This window comes from Salvelinus fontinalis, chromosome 35 (genome assembly GCF_029448725.1).
Source record: "Salvelinus fontinalis isolate EN_2023a chromosome 35, ASM2944872v1, whole genome shotgun sequence".
Lineage (NCBI taxonomy): Eukaryota > Metazoa > Chordata > Actinopteri > Salmoniformes > Salmonidae > Salvelinus > Salvelinus fontinalis.
In genome coordinates, this window is record NC_074699.1 from 25,118,130 (window position 1) to 25,141,865 (window position 23,736).

General features: G+C 43.6%; 1 protein-coding gene across 20 annotated transcripts in view; it reads right to left on the reverse strand.

Annotated features, from left to right (window-relative positions):
- Positions 1-1,845: 1,845 nt before the first annotated feature.
- The window catches only part of LOC129834604 (pleckstrin homology domain-containing family A member 7-like), a 160,830-nt gene continuing 138,939 nt past the window's right edge, over positions 1,846-23,736 (reverse strand). For 19 of the 20 annotated variants that reach the window (XM_055899756.1, XM_055899764.1, XM_055899763.1 and 16 more), the window contains 10 exons: positions 23,485-23,654; positions 23,173-23,364; positions 22,988-23,102; positions 22,649-22,743; positions 18,934-19,143; positions 16,347-16,568; positions 15,989-16,122; positions 15,741-15,886; positions 4,784-4,931; positions 1,846-2,560 (listed from right to left, as the gene is read on the reverse strand). In XM_055899756.1, coding sequence (XP_055755731.1) covers positions 4,798-4,931; positions 15,741-15,886; positions 15,989-16,122; positions 16,347-16,568; positions 18,934-19,143; positions 22,649-22,743; positions 22,988-23,102; positions 23,173-23,364; positions 23,485-23,654 — 1,418 coding nt within the window. In that variant the 3' untranslated portion in view covers positions 1,846-2,560; positions 4,784-4,797. The remainder of the gene's footprint in view (positions 2,561-4,783; positions 4,932-15,740; positions 15,887-15,988; positions 16,123-16,346; positions 16,569-18,933; positions 19,144-22,648; positions 22,744-22,987; positions 23,103-23,172; positions 23,365-23,484; positions 23,655-23,736) is intronic. The other variant, XM_055899748.1, reaches the window with a different exon arrangement.

The window sequence follows — 23,736 nt, forward strand, 5'->3', positions numbered from 1 at the left end:
TCTTAAGATGATAAAAGAGCATAAAAGACCATTTTAGAATCAAAGCACCTTTTGTGTTGGATCCTTTGGTTCAGCTCACGTACAGAGTCCAGTCAGGATTCTTATGGTGTCTAATAGAGACACTGACTGGACTTTCACTACTAGACCATCCTCCCTGCACACACCAGCCTTCTAGTGGTCATGGAATATTGTGAATGACACAAAAATTCAAGCTTAAATACCCAGGGCCATGCCCTAAATTGAAATGAGCTATACCTGGGACTGGCAAGGGTTAACATGGGGCATGTTTACCAACAAACAGTTCCACCCTGTTACAATCATGTGGGAAGAGAAACCTTCACTGTTTTTCACAGTTGTTTACTCTGGATTTCATATCAAGTTCTCAAATCATTTATTGTTTCAAAATAACAAAAGGTTGTCTCCCCCCAAGTGCTCAGCTACGGGTTTTTGGAGACATCTGGGAAAGTCAGGAATTCGTTTTTCTATTCATGTACGTTTGAAAACCTCTTCCAAGAGTCAGTGAGGAACATTTTGTGAAGGATTAATGTGTGAGGCCTTGATTACGTTGAACAGAACAAGACAGAATTAGCATAATATGCTCTATTTCATTCTCTTTGAAGTCCAGAGCATAGCATAACAAATGTATATGAACCAGCAGCCAAACGTCAATAAATGGAAATGCCACAATCCTCAGTGGATGGTCTTGGGTGAATTTCTGCAGGAGGAGGAAAAAAACAGCCCATTTATTGCAAAATAAGCAGAATAGCGGATGTGATGGGTCTTATACACACCAGGGCTAGCAGGCACTCTGGGGCCCACACTCCCACTCCTCAAGATGGCATGGAGAGAGAGGAGATGTGGCAGCTCCCACTGTGGAGCTCTGGGAGGTGCATCCCCTCTCACAGGTGTTTTCAAAGAGTACCACGATGCAGACAAGGATATGTAACTACTCTCCAATTAAAGATAAAGATCTCACAAGGGAGGTGAGAGCAGTTTACTGGTCCACCAGACAAAGGAGCCTAGCCTATAAGCAAGATAGCAGAATATGCTATACGAATATGTTAGAACTGTAGAATTATGTATAGGACTGACAGAACATTTGCAATTGGTTCTAGTCATGACTTTTATATAGCTGACCTTCCATTTACAGAACATGTGAAAAAGTAACTTGCAAAAAGCTTAGAATCATAATTCCATCATCTTTGATTCATAAGTTCAATGCCATGCTCGTCTCAAGAGGTTTCTTTTACAAAGTAAAAGATATTTCATTTAAATATATAAAGTCTATGCTTCAGATACACCAATGTTATTACTACCCACCTTCCCAGTTGAAAATGTAGACACAGAATAAAAAATACCCTTTAAGAAAGAGAAGCTTTGAACTAAAGAAACATTTCAAGGTTTTTTCTACTGAAAGTTTACCTCATTTGGTTTGAGCCTGTAAAGTTGGATTCCCTTCTCAGATAATAGAATGAAATGTAACAGGTCAAAGCAATCAATAGGGATGTTCAAAGAGAATCCTTGGAGCTGTGATGAGGCTACATGTTGTACTTTTTGGTCAGCATGAAGAGAAGGTTATCAGAACTGGCACAAGATAAAGGGTTTTGAAGATTCCGACACAGTCAACCATATTATTCAACTGTCATCCACAGAGTAGTACAATTATTAAACTGACGCGATAACATATGATTTCAATTCAATACTGTACAATTGGCTATAAGACCTAAGAGTTTTGGGGGTTCACATTCTCTGAATACCTCAGTATACCGTTATCATTTTAAAACAGTTATTACGACTACTGCATGAGTCTGTTGTCTGAAGACAAAACATTTGATGAGGCAAACGTCATGTTAATATCTTTAATATTTACATTTTTAATAATTATCATTGTGCAACCTGCCCAAGCCGTCCAGAAAATATTATGTTCAATGTTATTCTCCTCCCAATGTTGTAAGCAAAAATAAAATCCATTTGGCAAGCCAATAAGAGACTGGCAGTGCTAGATACAAACAAAAATTACATTTCAAGTGATTTGGTGTAAGAATATCATCTGAGTTTTGACAAAATACAATCAACATGACACATGTTCAGTACCATATCATGTTCATATCGACCTTCCAGTTGGTGAATACTCTCATTAACTTTTTTGAAAAAATACAAGTTCCCTCCAAATTCAGATCACACTGCATTCTCACCTTGAAAATATCTATTTCAGTTCTTTACTATGATACAGTATAATGCTAAAAGTGCAATAACATGTATAAAACATTTTATATTATGGGATTAACATCTGTCAGACACTTCCAAAGTTAATATGCACAGCAGCTTTCACGGCAGACATACATTTTCTTAAGAAAATAGTTACTTAATTTTAGCTACTAAAAATGCATCAGCGAGTAAGTCCTGCTGCGTGCTACTGAGGGGAGGTTAAATGTTCACTAACACTCATCTACTGTATTACAGTGTAACTGTCACAACCAGACAAAGTCTTTCTTTCTTCAAGAATCCAGGTTGTATTGTCATCATGGAACAGCACCTCAGTGTCCAGAAAGCGCTTTGGCTGAGGGGAAATCAACAAAAAACATAAAGTTAGTTTAGGAAGACAATTAGAAATTCTAGAACACCAAGCAGAATGGAAGAATGGGAGGAAATGAAGAATACATTCTTAGCTGGGATTCAATCAAACAGTATTAGCAGGACTTTAGGCTAGTAATATATATATATATATATATTTCTATATATTAATCAAATACCATGGTCTTACTGAATACCAAAGTACAGTACTGTACATGGGTAAAGGTTATTAACCTAAACGCATCCCAGCCACAATGTAGATGATGCAGCAGATCTCACCACAACATAAAGTGCATCATACAACACACCAGATCTTTAAAAGGGAATTTTAGTCTCATAGGAAACGATGAGAAAACTACCTTTTTTGAAAGAAAGAAAGACAAAACCCCAAAAACCCAAGCCACCATACACCGCATATGGAATTAATGGATCATTGTACCTTACTACATGGTGAACTGGTAAACATTCTCTGCTCTCTGTCTTTCTGTACAGCATGTCACATTGTGGAAGAATTTTGAGTCATTTATTTCCCTCAAACTCAACTCACAACAAACCTGAAGCAACTGAATGAAATGCTACAGTGTCCTGTTAAACCAAGCGGTGAAAACAACTGAAGGAAATGCTACAGTGTCCTGTTCAACCAAGCGGTGAAAACAACTGAATGAAATGCTACAGTGTCCTGTTAAACCAAGCGGTGAAAACAACTGAATGAAATGCTACAGTGTCCTGTTAAACCAAGCGGTGAAAACAACTGAATGAAATGCTACAGTGTCCTGTTAAACCAAGCGGTGAAAACAACTGAATGAAATGCTACAGTGTCCTGTTAAACCAAGCGGTGAAAACAACAAAGTCAGACAACAACATCATACTGTGTGTGAGACTGATTCAGTGAACACAGTTTGTTTCTTTTACAACACATACAGGAGGTGTATCTTTAGGTATCCTTTAGAAACAAACATAGCTGTCGTTTACTCTATAACAATTTCCTTTCCAGATATATGTATGTAAGTGCAGATTGTAGACTTGGCTGTGCATACTGAACCATCTCCAAACATATTGTCTGTAAGTGCAGATTGTAGGCTTGGCTGTGCATACTGAACCATCTCCAAACATATTGTCTGTAAGTGCAGATTGTAGGCTTGGCTGTGCATACTGAACCATCTCCAAACATATTGTCTGTAAGTGCAGATTGTAGGCTTGGCTGTGCATACTGAACCATCTCCAAACATATTGTCTGTAAGTGCAGATTGTAGGCTTGGCTGTGCATACTGAACCATCTCCAAACATATTGTCTGTAAGTGCAGATTGTAGGCTTGGCTGTGCATACTGAACCATCTCCAAACATATTGTCTGTATCTCAAATAGCATCCTATTCACTACATAGGCCCTATGGGTCCTGGTCAAAAGTAGTGCACTATATAGGGAATAAGGTGTCATTTGGGCATTTCCAAATGTCCACACATCATAACCTCTGACCCCGACCCTTTCAGCTGAGCAGCACACATGGACGAGGAAGGAAACAGGACAGGGTTGTTGACAGACACCAAAAAGGTGGAAGACACCAAATATACACAAAGACATGCACACTGTCCCACACATATTGCAGAGTGCCATGGATAAGGAAGGGGATAGGGTTAGTAGTCAAGGATAGCCAACAGATGGTGCATGATTGAGACAGTACAGTAGAGAGCCTGAGAGTGCCACGGGCCAAAGTTAACTGGACACAAACACAGTATCATGATCAGTCCCAATGTGTTTGCACATTAAAAATAGTGTCACTTTTATTTTTCTCCCTGTTCTACATGTTTTGGTGAATACTGTTAGCAGTCTACAGATGGTGGGATAATTGGTGTTGTGGAATGCAGCTGTGAACACTTGTTCCACTGTCAAGGTGCTGAAGCAAAAGGTGTCTCACTTCTTCGTTAATTACACACAATGCTCACATAGCTAGTGGCATTTGTGTTGCCCCCTTACCCTGCCCAACACATATTTTAGATAAAGTTACAAAAACAATTTACAGACAATTAGCACATTGAGATTAGCTGGCTGCCTGCAGATGTGTAGGTACGCTGATGGAAATGAGAGGGGTGATCTACTACCTTCAGAATTACAACAGTGCAGTGATCATGCAGACAGAGAGGTGTGAAGCAGCACCATGTTGGAGAGAATTAGTGAAGCCTCATACCATTAGCATGCTGTTAGTCCTTACTTTGTTTTCTCTGATTAGACAAACGAGAAGTGAAATCCGTTGCTTAGAGGAGGAGGAGGGGGAGGTGCCTGAGAGACAGGAGGAAGAAGAGGAGGAAGTGGAGGAGGAGGTGGAGGGATGGTGGAGATGTTAGAGTGCAGTGGTACTACTGGGAAGTAGATACAGGGAGAAGAAGAAGAGGAAGAGAGAGAGGAAGAGGAGAACAGGATATTAGTCACATTAGGAGCAGCACTGGCAAATCCAAAGGCAGTGTTGTGTTCGAGACCACCTAAAGCGAGACCGATTCAAAACCAAGACTTAGGGGGGGGACCAGAAAAACGTGATTCGAAATCAAGAACATGGTTGTAATTGTGTCAAATCGCAACCAGAATTGTCCAGTATTTCTGTGTTGATATTTCAGAAGAACATATGGATGGTGTAGACATTCAGAATGGTGACAATATGCTGCTGAGGAAAACAGAGAGACACTCCACTAAGGATTCAATTCTCGGGCCGACTCTTTTCTCTGAAAATATCAATGATGTTGCTCTTGCTGCGGGCGATTCCCTGATCCACCTCTACGCAGACGACACCATTCTGTATACTTCTGGCCCTTCCTTGGACACTGTGCTATCTAACCTCCAAACGAGCTTCAATGCCATACAACACTCCTTCCGTGGCCTCCAACTGCTCTTAAACGCTAGTAAAACCAAATGCATGCTTTTCAACTGTTCGCTGCCTGCACCCGCACACCCGACTAGCATCACCACTCTGGACGGTTCCGACCTAGAATATGTGGACATCTATAAATACCTAGGTGTCTGGCTAGACTGCAAACTCTCCTTCCAGACTCATATCAAACATCTCCAATCCAAAATCAAATCAAGAGTCGGCTTTCTATTTCACAACAAAGCCTCCTTCACTCACGCCGCCAAACTTACCCTAGTAAAACTGACTATTCTACCGATCCTCGACTTCGGCGATGTCATCTACAAAATAGCTTCCAATACTCTACTCAGCAAACTGGATGCAGTTTATCATAGTGCCATCCGTTTTGTTACTAAAGCACCTTATACGACCCACCACTGCGACCTGTATGCCCTAGTCGGCTGGCCCTCGCTACATGTTCGTCGTCAGACCCACTGGCTCCAGGTCATCTACAAGGCTATGCTAGGTAAAGTGCCGCCTTATCTCAGTTCACTGGTCACGATGGCTACACCCACCCGTAGCACGCGCTCCAGCAGGTGTATCTCACTGATCATCCCTAAAGCCAAAACCTAATTTGGACGCCTTTCCTTCCAGTTCTCTGCTGCCTGCGACTGGAACGAATTGCAAAAATCTCTGAAGTTGGAGACTTTTATCTCCCTCAACAACTTTAAACATCTGCTATCTGAGCAGCTAACCAATCGCTGCAGCTGTACATAGTCCATCGGTATATAGCCCACCCAATTTACCTACCTCACCCCCATACTGCTTTTATTTATTTACTTTTCTGCTCTTTTGCACACCAGTATCTCTACTTGCACATGATCATCTGATGATTTATCACTCCAGTGTTAATCTGCTAAATTGTAATTATTCGATTTATTGCCTACCTCCTCATGCCTTTTGCACACATTGTATATAGATTCTCTTTTTTTCTACCATGTTATTGACTTGTTTATTGTTTACTCCATGTGTAACTCTGTGTTGTTGTCTGTTCACACTGCTATGCTTTATCTTGGCCAGGTCGCAGTTGCAAATGAGAACTTGTTCTCAACTAGCCTACCTGGTAAAATAAAGGTGAAATAAAAAAATAAAAAAAGGATCACTTACCCAAACAGGTCTATAATAGATACAAAGACAAAATATACAGTATGACATCTTCCCCAAGTCTCCCCTTACTAATAGTGAGAGTGCAATGTTCAAACAATGTCCCCCACTCCTCCCTACCAGCAAATCAAGGACATTCTGACGAGCGTGACAAAGTTTGAGGATATTTTTTCAACAAATGTAAAGGACAGTAATGTTACGAGTAAAGTAGGAAGCCCAGATTTCAATAGGCGATAAGATTTTAATGTGTAATGAAAGGAGTGTATATATTTGGCCTGGCAAAGTGGTTTAATGGGCTGACTGAATGGAAGCTGATTGGTGTCGGCCAGAAATTACAAGTCCTCATTGTCTGAGACAAAGTCAAGACCAAATAAAAACATTTCCGACACAGGGACAAGACTGAGACACCCAACATGTGGTCTCGAGACTGGTCTCAAATACTAAAACACAGGGACAAGACTGAGACACCCAACATGTGGTCTCGAGACTGGCCTCAAATACTAAAACACAGGGACAAGACTGAGACACCCAACATGTGGTCTCGAGACTGGCCTCAAATACTAAAACACAGGGACAAGACTGAGACACCCAACATGTGGTCTCGAGACTGGCCTCAAATACTAAAACACAGGGACAAGACTGAGACACCCAACATGTGGTCTCGAGACACCCAACATGTGGTCTCGAGACACCCAACATGTGGTCTCGAGACACCCAACATGTGGTCTCGAGACTGGTCTCAAATACTATAACACAGGGACAAGACTGAGACACCCAACATGTGATCTCGAGACTGGCCTCAAATACTACAACACAGGGACAAGACTGAGACACCCAACATGTGGTCTCGAGACTGGCCTCAAATACTACAACACAGGGACAAGACTGAGACACGCAACATGTGGTCTCGAGACTGGTCTCACACACTACAACACAGGGACAAGACTGAGACATCCAACCTGTGGTCTCGAGACTGGTCTCAAATTCTACAACACAGGAACAAGACTGAGACATCCAACATGTGGTCTCGAGACTGGCCTCAAATACTACGACACAGGGACAAGACTGAGACACCCAACATGTGGTCTCGAGACTGGCCTCAAATATTACAACACAGGGCCACTCCCACCATGCCCAATAACACACAAGACACCAATCCAACTTGAACACTAAATATACCGTACAGTAAAACACCACACAATATAAGATGACACTTCGAATAAATTAGCAAGTAGCTGCATGTCAATAAAATGCCAATGTTTATTTCTGAATTATACATCATCCCATTTTTTCAATTCAGGGATTTGAAAAGTGCACCCACACACCTTCCTTTTATACCAAAGATTTGAAAAAAACCATTGATTTGGTCTGACAAGATGCCTCGTGTGATGTATTCTGACATGTCTCTATGCTGGAAAGATTGTTAGAATTGTTGACCCTGCTCTTCTGTGCATATTAAGCTCCATCACATCCTGACGCTTGAGTGTAAGTCTGTGTGACAGAGAGAGAGAAGAGAAAGAGAGAGAAGAACGAGAGACAGATAGATAGAAAACGAGAGAGGAGGACAGAGACGCAACTCATCTAAAGGGCTGCTACTGATGATGCTACTGGAAGAGTGAACCTGCCTGCTGCAAGGTAAAGATGAAAAGTGATCTGGGTGTCTTTTATGAGGGTTCAGAACCGTGTTCAAAGAGCCAGCTACGGGAGGATGCAGTTGAGAGCCTGAGCACAGTCTTACTGGGTCATTGATCAGCCTCACAAAATAGCCTCATCAAGAGAATCCTCCCCGTCTGAAAGATTAGACACGGATCGCAATTATCTCTGTCTTTACTCATAGGGCCCACACTTATAAGAAATAATATTGAGTTATTAGGAGATGAACGGCCTGATAGCCCGGCTTTGCACCTTTTCCCTCCCCTCCATCATCCGCAGAGCACTCTTGAAAGCGAGCTTCCATCTCTTTATCCCATCTTCAGCTATCCAGAGGATGTCAATGCCATGCAAGTTAGATTTGACTGATATTGTCAGACACATACTTGAAAGATAATAATTTCTGAACGTGTTTGGCCTTGCCATGACGAACATCCACACAAGAGCGTCAGTCTCTTAGAATCTATCCATGAACCAAAAAGGGGAGGACTAGGTACTCAATCATAAGTATAGTTATTGGAAATGACACATGATTGGCAGAAGTTCTACCACCAAGTTCAGGTTTGAAGAGTGGAGACTAAAAGGTATTGTGGAAGTTTGTAGTGAGAAGATGACCAGTTATTCAGAACATTCATGTATGTCTATCAACACCTTCTACAAAATATCATTTGACGTTTGGAAATGTTGGAAACCTTTTATGTATACAAATTCAAAAAAGTCACTGAGCATCACAGTCCTTCACTTTTATCCCATGCAGTCATGAGTTTCTCCCAGCCTCTGAGATACATTAGTGTTATGATTTCTGCAGACCTGGTGCAGTGTGTGTGTTGGTATTACTGCAGAGAGTGTGTCCAGTTGTGTGTGTTGGTATTACTGCAGAGAGTGTGTCCAGTTGTGTGTGTTGGTATTACTGCAGAGTGTGTGTCCAGTTGTGTGTGTTGGTATTACTGCAGAGAGTGTGTCCAGTTGTGTGTGTCCAGTTGTGTGTGTTGGTATTACTGCAGAGAGTGTGTCCAGTTGTGTGTGTTGGTATTACTGCAGAGAGTGTGTCCAGTTGTGTGTGTTGGTATTACTGCAGAGTGTGTGTCCAGTTGTGTGTGTTGGTATTACTGCAGAGAGTGTGTCCAGTTGTGTGTGTCCAGTTGTGTGTGTTGGTATTACTGCAGAGAGTGTGTCCAGTTGTGTGTGTTGGTATTACTGCAGAGAGTGTGTCCAGTTGTGTGTGTTGGTATTACTGCAGTGTGACCAGTTGTGTGTGTCCAGTTGTGTGTGTTGGTATTACTGCAGAGTGTGTCCAGTTGTGTGTGTCCAGTTGTGTGTGTTGGTATTACTGCAGTGTGTCCAGTTGTGTGTGTCCAGTTGTGTGTGTTGGTATTACTGCAGAGTGTGTGTCCAGTTGTGTGTGTCCAGTTGTGTGTGTTGGTATTACTGCAGAGAGTGTCCAGTTGTGTGTGTCCAGTTGTGTGTGTTGGTATTACTGCAGAGTGTGTTCAGTTGTGTGTGTCCAGTTGTGTGTGTTGGTATTACTGCAGAGTGTGTGTCCAGTTGTGTGTGTTGGTATTACTGCAGAGTGTGTGTCCAGTTGTGTGTGTTGGTATTACTGCAGAGAGTGTCCAGTTGTGTGTGTCCAGTTGTGTGTGTTGGTATTACTGCAGAGAGTGTCCAGTTGTGTGTGTCCAGTTGTGTGTGTTGGTATTACTGCAGAGTGTGTTCAGTTGTGTGTGTCCAGTTGTGTGTGTTGGTATTACTGCAGAGAGTGTCCAGTTGTGTGTGTCCAGTTGTGTGTGTTGGTATTACTGCAGAGAGTGTCCAGTTGTGTGTGTTGGTATTACTGCAGAGTGTGTTCAGTTGTGTGTGTCCAGTTGTGTGTGTTGGTATTACTGCAGAGTGTGTTCAGTTGTGTGTGTCCAGTTGTGTGTGTCCAGTTGTGTGTGTTGGTATTACTGCAGAGAGTGTCCAGTTGTGTGTGTCCAGTTGTGTGTGTTGGTATTACTGCAGAGAGTGTCCAGTTGTGTGTGTCCAGTTGTGTGTGTTGGTATTACTGCAGAGTGTGTCCAGTTGTGTGTGTCCAGTTGTGTGTGTTGGTATTACTGCAGAGTGTGTCCAGTTGTGTGTGTTGGTATTACTGCAGAGTGTGTTCAGTTGTGTGTGTTGGTATTACTGCAGAGTGTGTGTCCAGTTGTGTGTGTTGGTATTACTGCAGAGTGTGTCCAGTTGTGTGTGTTGGTATTACTGCAGAGTGTCCAGTTGTGTGTGTTGGTATTACTGCAGAGTGTGTCCAGTTGTGTGTGTTGGTATTACTGCAGAGTGTGTCCAGTTGTGTGTGTTGGTATTACTGCAGAGTGTGTCCAGTTGTGTGTGTCCAGTTGTGTGTGTTGGTATTACTGCAGAGTGTGTCCAGTTGTGTGTGTTGGTATTACTGCAGAGTGTCCAGTTGTGTGTGTTGGTATTACTGCAGAGTGTGTCCAGTTGTGTGTGTTGGTATTACTGCAGAGTGTGTCCAGTTGTGTGTGTTGGTATTACTGCAGAGTGTGTCCAGTTGTGTGTGTTGGTATTACTGCAGAGTGTGTCCAGTTGTGTGTGTTGGTATTACTGCAGAGTGTCCAGTTGTGTGTGTTGGTATTACTGCAGTGTCCAGTTGTGTGTGTTGGTATTACTGCAGAGTGTGTCCAGTTGTGTGTGTTGGTATTACTGCAGAGTGTCCAGTTGTGTGTGTTGGTATTACTGCAGAGTGTCCAGTTGTGTGTGTTGGTATTACTGCAGAGTGTGTCCAGTTGTGTGTGTTGGTATTACTGCAGAGTGTCCAGTTGTGTGTGTTGGTATTACTGCAGAGTGTGTCCAGTTGTGTGTGTCCAGTTGTATGTGTTGGTATTACTGCAGAGTGTCCAGTTGTGTGTGTTGGTATTACTGCAGAGTGTGTCCAGTTGTGTGTGTCCAGTTGTATGTGTTGGTATTACTGCAGAGTGTGTCCAGTTGTGTGTGTCCAGTTGTGTGTGTTGGTATTACTGCAGAGTGTGTGTCCAGTTGTGTGTGTTGGTATTACTGCAGAGTGTCCAGTTGTGTGTGTTGGTATTACTGCAGAGTGTCCAGTTGTGTGTGTTGGTATTACTGCAGAGTGTCCAGTTGTGTGTGTTGGTATTACTGCAGAGTGTCCAGTTGTGTGTGTTGGTATTACTGCAGAGTGTGTCCAGTTGTGTGTGTTGGTATTACTGCAGAGTGTCCAGTTGTGTGTGTTGGTATTACTGCAGAGTGTGTCCAGTTGTGTGTGTCCAGTTGTGTGTGTTGGTATTACTGCAGAGTGTGTCCAGTTGTGTGTGTCCAGTTGTGTGTGTTGGTATTACTGCAGAGTGTGTGTCCAGTTGTGTGTGTTGGTATTACTGCAGAGTGTGTCCAGTTGTGTGTGTTGGTATTACTGCAGAGTGTCCAGTTGTGTGTGTTGGTATTACTGCAGAGTGTGTCCAGTTGTGTGTGTTGGTATTACTGCAGAGTGTGTCCAGTTGTGTGTGTTGGTATTACTGCAGAGTGTCCAGTTGTGTGTGTTGGTATTACTGCAGAGTGTGTGTCCAGTTGTGTGTGTTGGTATTACTGCAGAGTGTGTCCAGTTGTGTGTGTTGGTATTACTGCAGAGTGTGTGTCCAGTTGTGTGTGTTGGTATTACTGCAGAGTGTGTGTCCAGTTGTGTGTGTTGGTATTACTGCAGAGTGTCCAGTTGTGTGTGTTGGTATTACTGCAGAGTGTGTGTCCAGTTGTGTGTGTTGGTATTACTGCAGAGTGTGTCCAGTTGTGTGTGTTGGTATTACTGCAGAGTGTCCAGTTGTGTGTGTTGGTATTACTGCAGAGTGTGTCCAGTTGTGTGTGTCCAGTTGTGTGTGTTGGTATTACTGCAGAGTGTGTGTCCAGTTGTGTGTGTTGGTATTACTGCAGAGTGTGTGTCCAGTTGTGTGTGTTGGTATTACTGCAGAGTGTCCAGTTGTGTGTGTCCAGTTGTGTGTGTTGGTATTACTGCAGAGTGTGTTCAGTTGTGTGTGTTGGTATTACTGCAGAGTGTGTGTCCAGTTGTGTGTGTTGGTATTACTGCAGAGTGTGTCCAGTTGTGTGTGTCCAGTTGTGTGTGTTGGTATTACTGCAGAGTGTCCAGTTGTGTGTGTCCAGTTGTGTGTGTTGGTATTACTGCAGAGTGTGTGTCCAGTTGTGTGTGTTGGTATTACTGCAGAGTGTGTGTCCAGTTGTGTGTGTTGGTATTACTGCAGAGTGTGTCCAGTTGTGTGTGTTGGTATTACTGCAGAGTGTCCAGTTGTGTGTGTTGGTATTACTGCAGAGTGTGTCCAGTTGTGTGTGTTGGTATTACTGCAGAGTGTGTCCAGTTGTGTGTGTTGGTATTACTGCAGAGTGTGTCCAGTTGTGTGTGTCCAGTTGTGTGTGTTGGTATTACTGCAGAGTGTGTGTCCAGTTGTGTGTGTTGGTATTACTGCAGAGTGTCCAGTTGTGTGTGTTGGTATTACTGCAGAGTGTGTGTCCAGTTGTGTGTGTTGGTATTACTGCAGAGTGTGTGTCCAGTTGTGTGTGTTGGTATTACTGCAGAGTGTGTGTCCAGTTGTGTGTGTTGGTATTACTGCAGAGTGTCCAGTTGTGTGTGTTGGTATTACTGCAGAGTGTGTTCAGTTGTGTGTGTTGGTATTACTGCAGAGTGTGTGTCCAGTTGTGTGTGTTGGTATTACTGCAGAGTGTGTCCAGTTGTGTGTGTTTGGTATTACTGCAGAGTGTCCAGTTGTGTGTGTTGGTATTACTGCAGAGTGTGTCCAGTTGTGTGTGTTGGTATTACTGCAGAGTGTGTCCAGTTGTGTGTGTTGGTATTACTGCAGAGTGTGTCCAGTTGTGTGTGTCCAGTTGTGTGTGTTGGTATTACTGCAGAGTGTGTCCAGTTGTGTGTGTTGGTATTACTGCAGAGTGTCCAGTTGTGTGTGTTGGTATTACTGCAGAGTGTGTCCAGTTGTGTGTGTCCAGTTGTGTGTGTTGGTATTACTGCAGAGTGTGTCCAGTTGTGTGTGTCCAGTTGTGTGTGTTGGTATTACTGCAGAGTGTGTCCAGTTGTGTGTGTCCAGTTGTGTGTGTTGGTATTACTGCAGAGTGTCCAGTTGTGTGTGTTGGTATTACTGCAGAGTGTCCAGTTGTGTGTGTTGGTATTACTGCAGAGTGTGTGTCCAGTTGTGTGTGTTGGTATTACTGCAGAGTGTCCAGTTGTGTGTGTTGGTATTACTGCAGAGAGTGTGTCCAGTTGTGTGTGTTGGTATTACTGCAGAGTGTGTGTCCAGTTGTGTGTGTTGGTATTACTGCAGAGTGTGTGTCCAGTTGTGTGTGTTGGTATTACTGCAGAGTGTGTCCAGTTGTGTGTGTTGGTATTACTGCAGAGTGTCCAGTTGTGTGTGTTGGTATTACTGCAGAGTGTCCAGTTGTGTGTGTTGGTATTACTGCAGAGTGTGTCCAGTTGTGTGTGTTGGTATTACTGCAGAGTGTCCAGTTGTGTGTGTTGGTATTACTGCAGAGTGTCCAGTTGTGTGTGTCCAGTTGTGTGTGTTGGTATTACTGCAGAGTGTGTCCAGTTGTGTGTGTTGGTATTACTGCAGAGTGTGTCCAGTTGTGTGTGTTGGTATTACTGCAGAGTGTCCAGTTGTGTGTGTTGGTATTACTGCAGAGTGTGTGTCCAGTTGTGTGTGTTGGTATTACTGCAGAGTGTGTGTCCAGTTGTGTGTGTTGGTATTACTGCAGAGTGTCCAGTTGTGTGTGTTGGTATTACTGCAGAGTGTGTCCAGTTGTGTGTGTTGGTATTACTGCAGTGTGTCCAGTTGTGTGTGTTGGTATTACTGCAGAGTGTCCAGTTGTGTGTGTTGGTATTACTGCAGAGTGTGTGTCCAGTTGTGTGTGTTGGTATTACTGCAGAGTGTGTTCAGTTGTGTGTGTTGGTATTACTGCAGAGTGTGTCCAGTTGTGTGTGTTGGTATTACTGCAGAGAGTGTGTCCAGTTGTGTGTGTTGGTATTACTGCAGAGTGTGTCCAGTTGTGTGTGTTGGTATTACTACAGAGTGTGTGTCCAGTTGTGTGTGTTGGTATTACTGCAGTGTGTGTGTCCAGTTGTGTGTGTTGGTATTACTACAGAGTGTGTGTCCAGTTGTGTGTGTCCAGTTGTGTGTGTTGGTATTACTGCAGAGTGTGTCCAGTTGTGTGTGTTGGTATTACTGCAGAGTGTGTCCAGTTGTGTGTGTCTAGTTGTGTGTGTTGGTATTACTGCAGAGTGTGTGTCCAGTTGTGTGTGTTGGTATTACTGCAGAGTGTGTGTCCAGTTGTGTGTGTTGGTATTACTGCAGAGTGTGTGTCCAGTTGTGTGTGTTGGTATTACTGCAGAGTGTGTGTCCAGTTGTGTGTGTTGGTATTACTGCAGAGTGTGTGTCCAGTTGTGTGTGTTGGTATTACTGCAGAGTGTGTCCAGTTGTGTGTGTCTAGTTGTGTGTGTTGGTATTACTGCAGTGTGTGTGTCCAGTTGTGTGTGTTGGTATTACTACAGAGTGTGTGTCCAGTTGTGTGTGTCCAGTTGTGTGTGTTGGTATTACTACAGTGTGTGTGTCCAGTTGTGTGTGTTGGTATTACTGCAGAGTGTGTGTTCAGTTGTGTGTGTTGGTGTTACTGCATAGAGTGTGTCCAGTTGTGTGTGTTGGTATTACTACAGAGTGTGTGTCCAGTTGTGTGTGTTGGTATTACTGCAGAGTGTGTCCAGTTGTGTGTGTTGGTATTATTGTAGAGAGTGTGTCCAGTTGTGTGTGTTGGTATTACTGCAGAGTGTGTCCAGTTGTGTGTGTCCAGTTGTGTGTGTTGGTATTACTGCAGAGTGTGTCCAGTTGTGTGTGTCCAGTTGTGTGTGTTGGTATTACTGCAGAGTGTGTCCAGTTGTGTGTGTTGGTATTACTGCAGAGAGTGTGTCCAGTTGTGTGTGTTGGTATTACTGCAGAGTGTGTTCAGTTGTGTGTGTCCAGTTGTGTGTGTTGGTATTACTGCAGAGTGTGTCCAGTTGTGTGTGTCCAGTTGTGTGTGTTGGTATTACTGCAGAGAGTGTGTCCAGTTGTGTGTGTTGGTATTACTGCAGAGTGTGTCCAGTTGTGTGTGTTGGTATTACTGCAGAGTGTGTCCAGTTGTGTGTGTTGGTATTACTGCAGAGTGTGTTCAGTTGTGTGTGTCCAGTTGTGTGTGTTGGTATTACTGCAGAGAGTGTGTCCAGTTGTGTGTGTTGGTATTACTGCAGAGTGTGTTCAGTTGTGTGTGTCCAGTTGTGTGTGTTGGTATTACTGCAGAGTGTGTCCAGTTGTGTGTGTCCAGTTGTGTGTGTTGGTATTACTGCAGTGTGTCCAGTTGTGTGTGTCCAGTTGTGTGTGTTGGTATTACTGCAGAGTGTGTCCAGTTGTGTGTGTCCAGTTGTGTGTGTGGTATTACTGCAGAGAGTGTGTCCAGTTGTGTGTGTTGGTATTACCTGCGACCTGTTTGCTCTTGAGGGAGGCCTCTGAGGCCAGGGCGTAAGACATGGTGATGATCCTCTCCTGCTTCAGTAGGGCTGAGTCCAGACCCAGCACCTCTGGCTTGTCCACCGCCACATAGGGCCCCGCCAGGATCTGAACACTAATCACACACACACCACACACTATTACACAAAGAATTGAATGGCCTGTCAAACTGATCTTCCATATTGGCCCAGTGAGTAGTGGTGGTGCTGTAACATACCTGGACTTGGCCAGAATGTTCTTGATGCGCTCCATGTTGCGATGGCGAGCCTCCACCTCCTGAGGGCTGAGAGGTTCCTCAGGCTCTGTGTCTATGTAGCGCTCGGGGATTAACACCTTCTGAGGTTTGGCCAGCTACACACAGAGAAACACACACAGTAGAGGTTTCCTACTAACAGCTATTCGACTCTAGTACCATTATTGTAGGGATTAGGGAATATAACCATTGAAGCTGAAAACAAGTCTAGTCAATTGTTTAAACAACATGGTGAAAGTACTAAGTCCTTAATGAAATGTTAAAGTGAACAGCTCTGACTTGGTGAGGTTTGATGGTGGAGATGGTGAGGGTCAGGCTGTACCTCTCGGCTGAGGTCCAGGTCATAGTCCAGCGTCTCCAGGTCCGCCTCCTGGGTAAGTGTGGACGTGGCTGTAGAGCGGAGGGTCAGCCACTCGTCTGACTGGGACCGAGGTCTATCACTGTGCTCTGCTGGACACTCCTCGCCCTGGACCACGCCCCGCGCCTCCTCCCCTTGCACCGCCCGCTCCAGCAACTGCAGGTCAAACTCCTGCTCTCGCCTCCACTGGAGGAGGATGGTTAGACAGACATGACAGTTACACACAAACACTACTGCTTCACAGACACAACAGTTACACACCAAGACAACCATACTGCTGCTTCACAGACACAACAGTTACACACCAACACAACCATTCTGCTTCTTCACAGACATAACAGTTACACACCAACACTACCATACTGCTGCTTCACAGACACAACAGTTACAAACCAACACTACCATACTGCTGCTTCACAGACACAACAGTTACACACCGAAACAACCATACTGCTGCTTCACAGACACAAGTTACACACCAACACAACCATACTGCTGCTTCACAGACACAACAGTTACACACCAACACAACCATACTGCTGCTTCACAGACACAACAGTTACACACCGAAACAACCATACTGCTGCTTCTCTACAGACATTGATGTTTTCTTCTCTGTAGCTATACTGTATATTGTGCATTTTCCCTTAAAAAAGAAGAAGATATTTCTGTGTGTTTTCCATTCAAACATACATACACAGTGGCATACAATATGACAAATGCAACACTATTCTCCACAGGCAAAACCACCAGCGTGTACAGGACTGTTGATGGGGGTGCAGTACGAGTGCTAAGCTCTCAGACCACGGAATGCATCACTCTACTTGTGCAGTCAGTGATTCGGGAGAAGAGAGGGATCCATCTAGCTACATTCATTTACATGCACATATTGGTCCCAGGCATCATTGTGCTTACTAGACGAAAAGAAAAATGTCCAGTGCAGTAAATACCACAAATACATATTTAATAGACATGCAATGAAGAAAAAACACATGGCAAGCATGCATTTATTATGAAAATGTGTGTTTATTTCTTATTTGCAAACCTCTACATTAAATATGTGGAGAAGAGGGAGGGAGCTTAGTAGATGATCCTCCATTTGCAGATAAACAGAGAAATAATATGCTGACTTGAGTTCTGATACGACTGTAAATGATTGGCACAATGGATAAAGGTAGTGGCACACGGATACATGTACTTTACATTAGGCATTGCTGTATGTAGAGTCAGTTAACAAGGAGAGATGAGTGGTGGTAAGATCTACAAGTCACCACAATCAGAACTGCATTCACATTGCTAAAGTCACTCCTTAGAAGCTTTTACTCATAAACAAACACTAATCGACTAAAAAGCGCATTATTAGACGGATGTTGCATCGTATCAAACTCCAGGCAATATGAAACGTATATGCTGATGAGTCAATAGATGATCATTAGAAAATGTTTCATCCGGCAGTCTATATCCACACTTGTAATGATTAGAGAGCTCTTTAAAATGGCAGTGAAAATAAATAACGTAAAAAGTCAGTTTTTTTTAATCTGCAGGATTATGTATGTTTTGTCTGAGCAGCACAATGAGACCTGGTTAGAGAATGACAGAACGTTCTAGAAGAAGGGTATGTGGTTAGTATCTTAGCAGTGGGCTGCACTAGTGGAGTGATAGGAACACAGACTCAAACACTGTCATGGAGCCTGAGAATAGGTCAAACTGCAGTTTAGTCAGGGTGGGAAAGACGGAGAGAGTTATTAGCTGCTGTGTGCATCTCCAGTATTGAGGTAACATTAGAGAAATGCTGAGAGAACACTTGTTTAGCCAGGGGTGGGTGTAGGGAGGAGAGAGGTAATGGCTATGGGTCGTTAATGCAGCAGTAGGGATATGATTCATTGTAGTACAATCAATCAACTACAATCAACCCCCACAAAGCTGATTTACTGAAGCTGCATTAATGCATCAGTGTTTAGTACTAATAATTCACATAAAGATTCTCACAAGCTAACCAACAAAAAGCACTTTGACACAGTTAAAGATGGCCGACATAAGAATGCCGTTTCCATATCTCAAAGGGCCTTTAATAGAGTTCATGAAGTGAGGTTAATCATTACCATGATCAGTATCATAGCAGAGTCTACTTCATTAGAGACAGACTGTAGTCTAAAATACATTATGTGAATATCTCTCAATCCTTTCAATCATTGTTTTGCAATGGAGTCAAGGACATTTGAAATCAGGGGCCCCACCTATTCTGTCCTTTCTGTTATTGCAGAAAAGACAATAACACTTCCTAGGTGAGAACACCAGTAGTTCCACCTGCATGTCACACCACAGCATCTCTCACCTCTCACACAATCACAGCAGTCAATTCTCACACCCGCTTACCTGCTGCACCAGCTAGTTCACACCAACTCACACACTCAAACTCACATCAACGGCACTATGAAAACCCTACGAACTGAAATGTATTAGTGGTCGCATGCATTGTTACTTCTGCATGCATTGTAGCTGTAGCTCTAATGGTCATGCTTTAGGCGTGTGAGGCGTAGCTCTAACGTACTGAGCCCAGGTCTGCGGAAAGGGGGCGTTGCTGTGATGATGAGGAGGCCTGGCGTTCTCCTTGACTCAGGGTCCTCTTGCGCTGGCGGACCAGAGCTTTCTGGTGCCTCTTCAGCCTCTGCAGCTGCTCCTCAGCACTCATCCTCCCCCTGCTCTGCTGCTGCAGCACATCCCCAGAGTACAGACGCTCCAAGGCACTCTTTGGTCTCTCCTGAGAGGAGGGAATAAATTAAAACAGCCCACAACACCAGCAAGAGAGAGTGGGAGGGAGGGAGCAGGGGAGAGAGGTTCTCCTGTACTTGTGTATACTTTTTAGCCAGTAGATCTAAAATTTGCGCTCACAAGTCAAACGTGGTCCCCTAAAATTGCATACTACGTCACATACACTATATATACAAAAGTATGTGGACATTTTATAAATAACCGAATCCCTTCAAATTAGTGAATTCGGTTATTTCAGCCACACCCATTGCTGACAGGTTTATAAAATCGAGCACACATGCAATCTCCATAGACAAACATTGGCAGTAGAATGGCCTTACTGAAGAGCTCAGTGACTTTCAACATGAGACCGTCATAGGATGCCACCTTTCCAACAAGTCAGTTCGTCAAAGTTCTGACCTGCTAGAGCTGCCCCGGTCAACTGTAAGTGATCTTATTGTGAAATGTAAACATCTAGGAGCAACAACGTCTCAGCCGCAAAGTGGTTGACAACACAAGCTCACAGAACGGGACCGCCGAGTGCTGTCCTCGGTTTCAACACTCACTTTTGAGTTCCAAACTGCCTCTGGAAGCAACATCAGCACAAGAACTGTTTGTCGGGAGCTTCATGAAATCGGTTTCCATGGACGAGCAGCTACACACAAGCCTAAGATCACCATGTGCAATAGCAAGCGTCGGCTGGAGTGGTGTAAAGCTCGTCGCCATTGGACTCTGGAGCAGTGTAAAAACGCGTTTTCTGAAGTGATGAATCACGCTTCACCATCTGGCAGACCGACGGACGAATCTGGGTTGCCAGGAGAATGCCACCTGCCCGAATGCATAGTGCCAACTGTAAAGTTTGGTGGAGGAGAAATAATGGTCTGGGGCTGTTTTTCATGGTTCTGGCTAGGCCCCTTAGTTCCAGTTTAGGGAAATCTTAAGGCGACAGCATACAATGAAATTCTAGACAATTCTGTGCTTCCAACTTTGAGGCAACCGTTTGGGGAAGGCCCTTTCCTGTTTCAGCATGACAATGCCCCCGTGCACAAACGAGGTCATACAGAAATGGTTTGTTGAGATCGGTGGGGAAGAACTTGACTGGCTTGCACAGACCCCTGATCTCAACCCCATCGAACATTGCCCAACATCAGTGGCCGACCTCACTAATGTTCTTGTGGCTGAATGGAAGCAAGTCCACGCAGCGATGTTCCAACATCTAGTGGAAAGTCTTCCCAGAAGTTTTGTGGCTGTTACAGCAGCAAAGATGGGACGAACTCCATATTAATGCTCATGATTTTGGAATGAGATGTTTGACGAGTGTCCACATACTTTTGGTCATGTAGATATGTGCATGTGGGGAAAAATGCAGGTAAAATGTCGCAGCACAGCTTCCAGAATTTGTTTTGCTTTCAAACTCAGGATTTCGTGGCTAATTGAACTAAGACAGTAATTCTGCTCATATTATGCATTTATGATCTACATATTGACACATCCAGCCCAAAGCGGGAGGTTTAAAAATACTTAGTAGTCGCCAAAGTTCCATAGCAAGTCTTTAAACCAGTCATTCATTAGCATTGCATATGCAGTCTTGGACCCCCTCAAGTTGTAGATGATAGGTTATTTAAAAGGTGGCAGAAATTCCTGATTTGGCCTCGTTTTAGATTTGGTTCATTAAGAAATGCTAGCGGCCATGACTGAATTCAAACGTGAGTTGATTTCAGGGTGTAGTTTGATGTGGGTGTTTTGTGTGTGTGTATTCGCAGGTGGGAAGAGTTAGCCAAATTCTTTCACCAATTAGATTTATCTGGCTGGTGTGCGACTGTGGCAAAGTTGGTTTGACTTTGGATAGCCCATCTCCCATCTAGTTAGGTACCGTCAATAAACTACAACGTAAATGAGACAATATTTTTATGTTAGCTTTTAATAGTTGTATATGACTTTCTACAATATATAGTGTTTTGAGATTTTTAAGTCATTGAGCTATTGGAATTTTTACACACTGTCCCATAGCGATCTGCAAAGTCAAACCACATTTACCAAGGGCATTACGATCGGGTCGTGTGCAGCTGCACTCCGAACTGATTATTACTTGTGTGCTGCCAGCTGTGGGCATGTGGACAGGACTTAAATAAAACCAACCTTCATTTACGTTGTGACATACTCAGGTGCAAAACTCAGTTTTGGGCGAGACTCACTTTATGACCAAAAGTATTCTATTTACATTTTGTAATACATTTTTACAGTAGACTAAATGCTTCTGACTCACATTTAGGCCACATAGGCTTCTTTCTAAATGAAAAGTAGTTTTTTTAGGGGCAGTTGCTCTTTAATGTGACTTGCTCAGAAGTCACACTTTAAATAATGACCTAACTTCTTTTTTCTTTGGAACACAATGTTTCATGCACCATTCAAACGTACAGGCCGAGATTAAGCTAGAAACCCCATTCAAAATTTAAAACATGCATACCGTTCTGGAATAGTGTTCTTGTATACAGCTTTTTGATCAAATGTATACTTTTTAAACTATTAAGCTTTTTGTCCTTCCCCCCAAAAAGTCATCCACTTTAATGGGATTTCTTCAACATTCTAAAGGTCTCATTGTTAAAAACTACCAGACTTCCAACATTCTATTCACTGTAAACAATGTGACTTTCCAAACTATTTAGGCAAAAACTTAGAGAAGGAAATCTTAGTCTGCGTCTCTGCTATTTAAATCTGAAACCAGAACAGAAATATATTCGACCAATCAAACGATACAGCTGCTTTAGTAACTGCATCAACTGCTTTTTCTCTCAATGTTTTGAAACAACTCCTGTTTTGACCACTTTCCCAACCACGTGGACAACAATTTAGAGCGTACGAAATGTTAGTCTACTTCTGGGCTAATCAAATCGGAAATCAGAACAGGAATAGCTTATACCAATCAAGAGCTACAGCTGTTTTAGTAACCGCATCACCGCATCACCTACCTATCACACTGTTGAATTAACTGCCGTGGAACTTTCAGAAATGTACAATTATAGAAGTAGGGGAGCACATTCTATGAATGAAAATCACTATTTAGTGTGACTTGCTTCTGCAAGAACACTAAATATTTAACCTACTTCTGACTTAGAGTTATTTGTGTTCCTTGCTTCAGCAACACCATACTACTACTACAACAACAGTCAATAATTATACTGTTACTATACCACTAGTGGCTATTATCCCACTTCTGTAATACAGTATCTACTTAAACTACTACACTAGCCTACATTTCTCAATAATAGCAATTTAATCTTCTATTATAACAATACCGTTGGCCAGATGAAATCATTCATAAAGTTTTCTTCATGGGAAATGACCTAGTTTTTTCCATGTACTCAGCGTTTTGTACTAGATGCTGCATCTAATCAAGTCAGCTTGTCTCAGCTCCACAAAAGTAAAAGCCATCACAGGATTTATGAACAATATGTGTGCTGCCTCTCCACCTTGTCTCTTGACTCCTAGTCAGTCAGAAATAGTTGGAATCTTACCTTCAGGCCTGAGGCGGCTGAGGCTCCTCTTCTGAGGGTAACATATGAGGAGATGTTTGTGGACTGATTTAGCCTGGATGAGGAGCCAGCCGGCCCTGAGAGAAAGACAGCAAATATGAAAACACGACTCCCAAGTGAGCACAAGAGCCAAAGCATGTTCAGTGGGTACATTACAATGCACATATTTGCTGCTGGTGTGAACACTATAAAGAACTGAAAGCTGTTTAGCCTTTCAAGCTGTTTGCTTATTCTGAAGAGGAAGACTTCTTCAAAGAAACAAACATGTTATTCCACTTTACATCAAGATGCATTACATGTGTTGGACCTAGAGCTACTTACCTCTGCTTGGCAGGGTCTGGTAGCCACCGTCATGCCCCAAGGCCCCCATCCTCATGTGACCAGACCCTCCCACTCCCAGAAGCTCAGGTTCACTCAGGAAGGTGCGCAGCTCCACCTGACACCCACAGAGACAGATATCAGTACCACACAGACACACGGCTCCATAGCTCTCTCCAAACACACACCTTATTGTCTTCGTTGGTGTATTGGCCGATCTCCCTGTCCCGCTTGCGTTCGTCAGACTGTCGTTTGAGGCCTCGTACAGACGTGTGTCTGATGACGCTGGTTTCCCTGGGCGGCGGAGGCACGGCCGGGGCGTGGTCCTCAGGACTGTATAGCTGAGGTAGTGGTGGTCGGGGAGGGGCGCCCTCATCTGCCTGCAGAGAAAATAACCAACCAGCATAGCCTTTACCATCATATTCAATCCCATTTACTATCAGGTAGGATAACATTCAACACTATGTCCTCTGAGTGGGAGGGGAGCGGGGGCCACTCACCCATTTTGGCACAGACATGGGGAGGGCTGCGGTGGTGTGCTGGGTGGAGGTGGGGGTTGTGGGGCTGAGGTGGGGGCTGTGCTGCTGGGACAGTCTCATCTCTCCCAGGGAGGGACTGGCAGACAGAGAAGGCATTGACGACGGCGACACGGAAGGCACAAGTTTTCTCTCTGGAGGCACAAAAACACACACACGTAAAACACCCCCCAACACACGCATTCAAATTACACAAGATAACACTCCAACCACAAA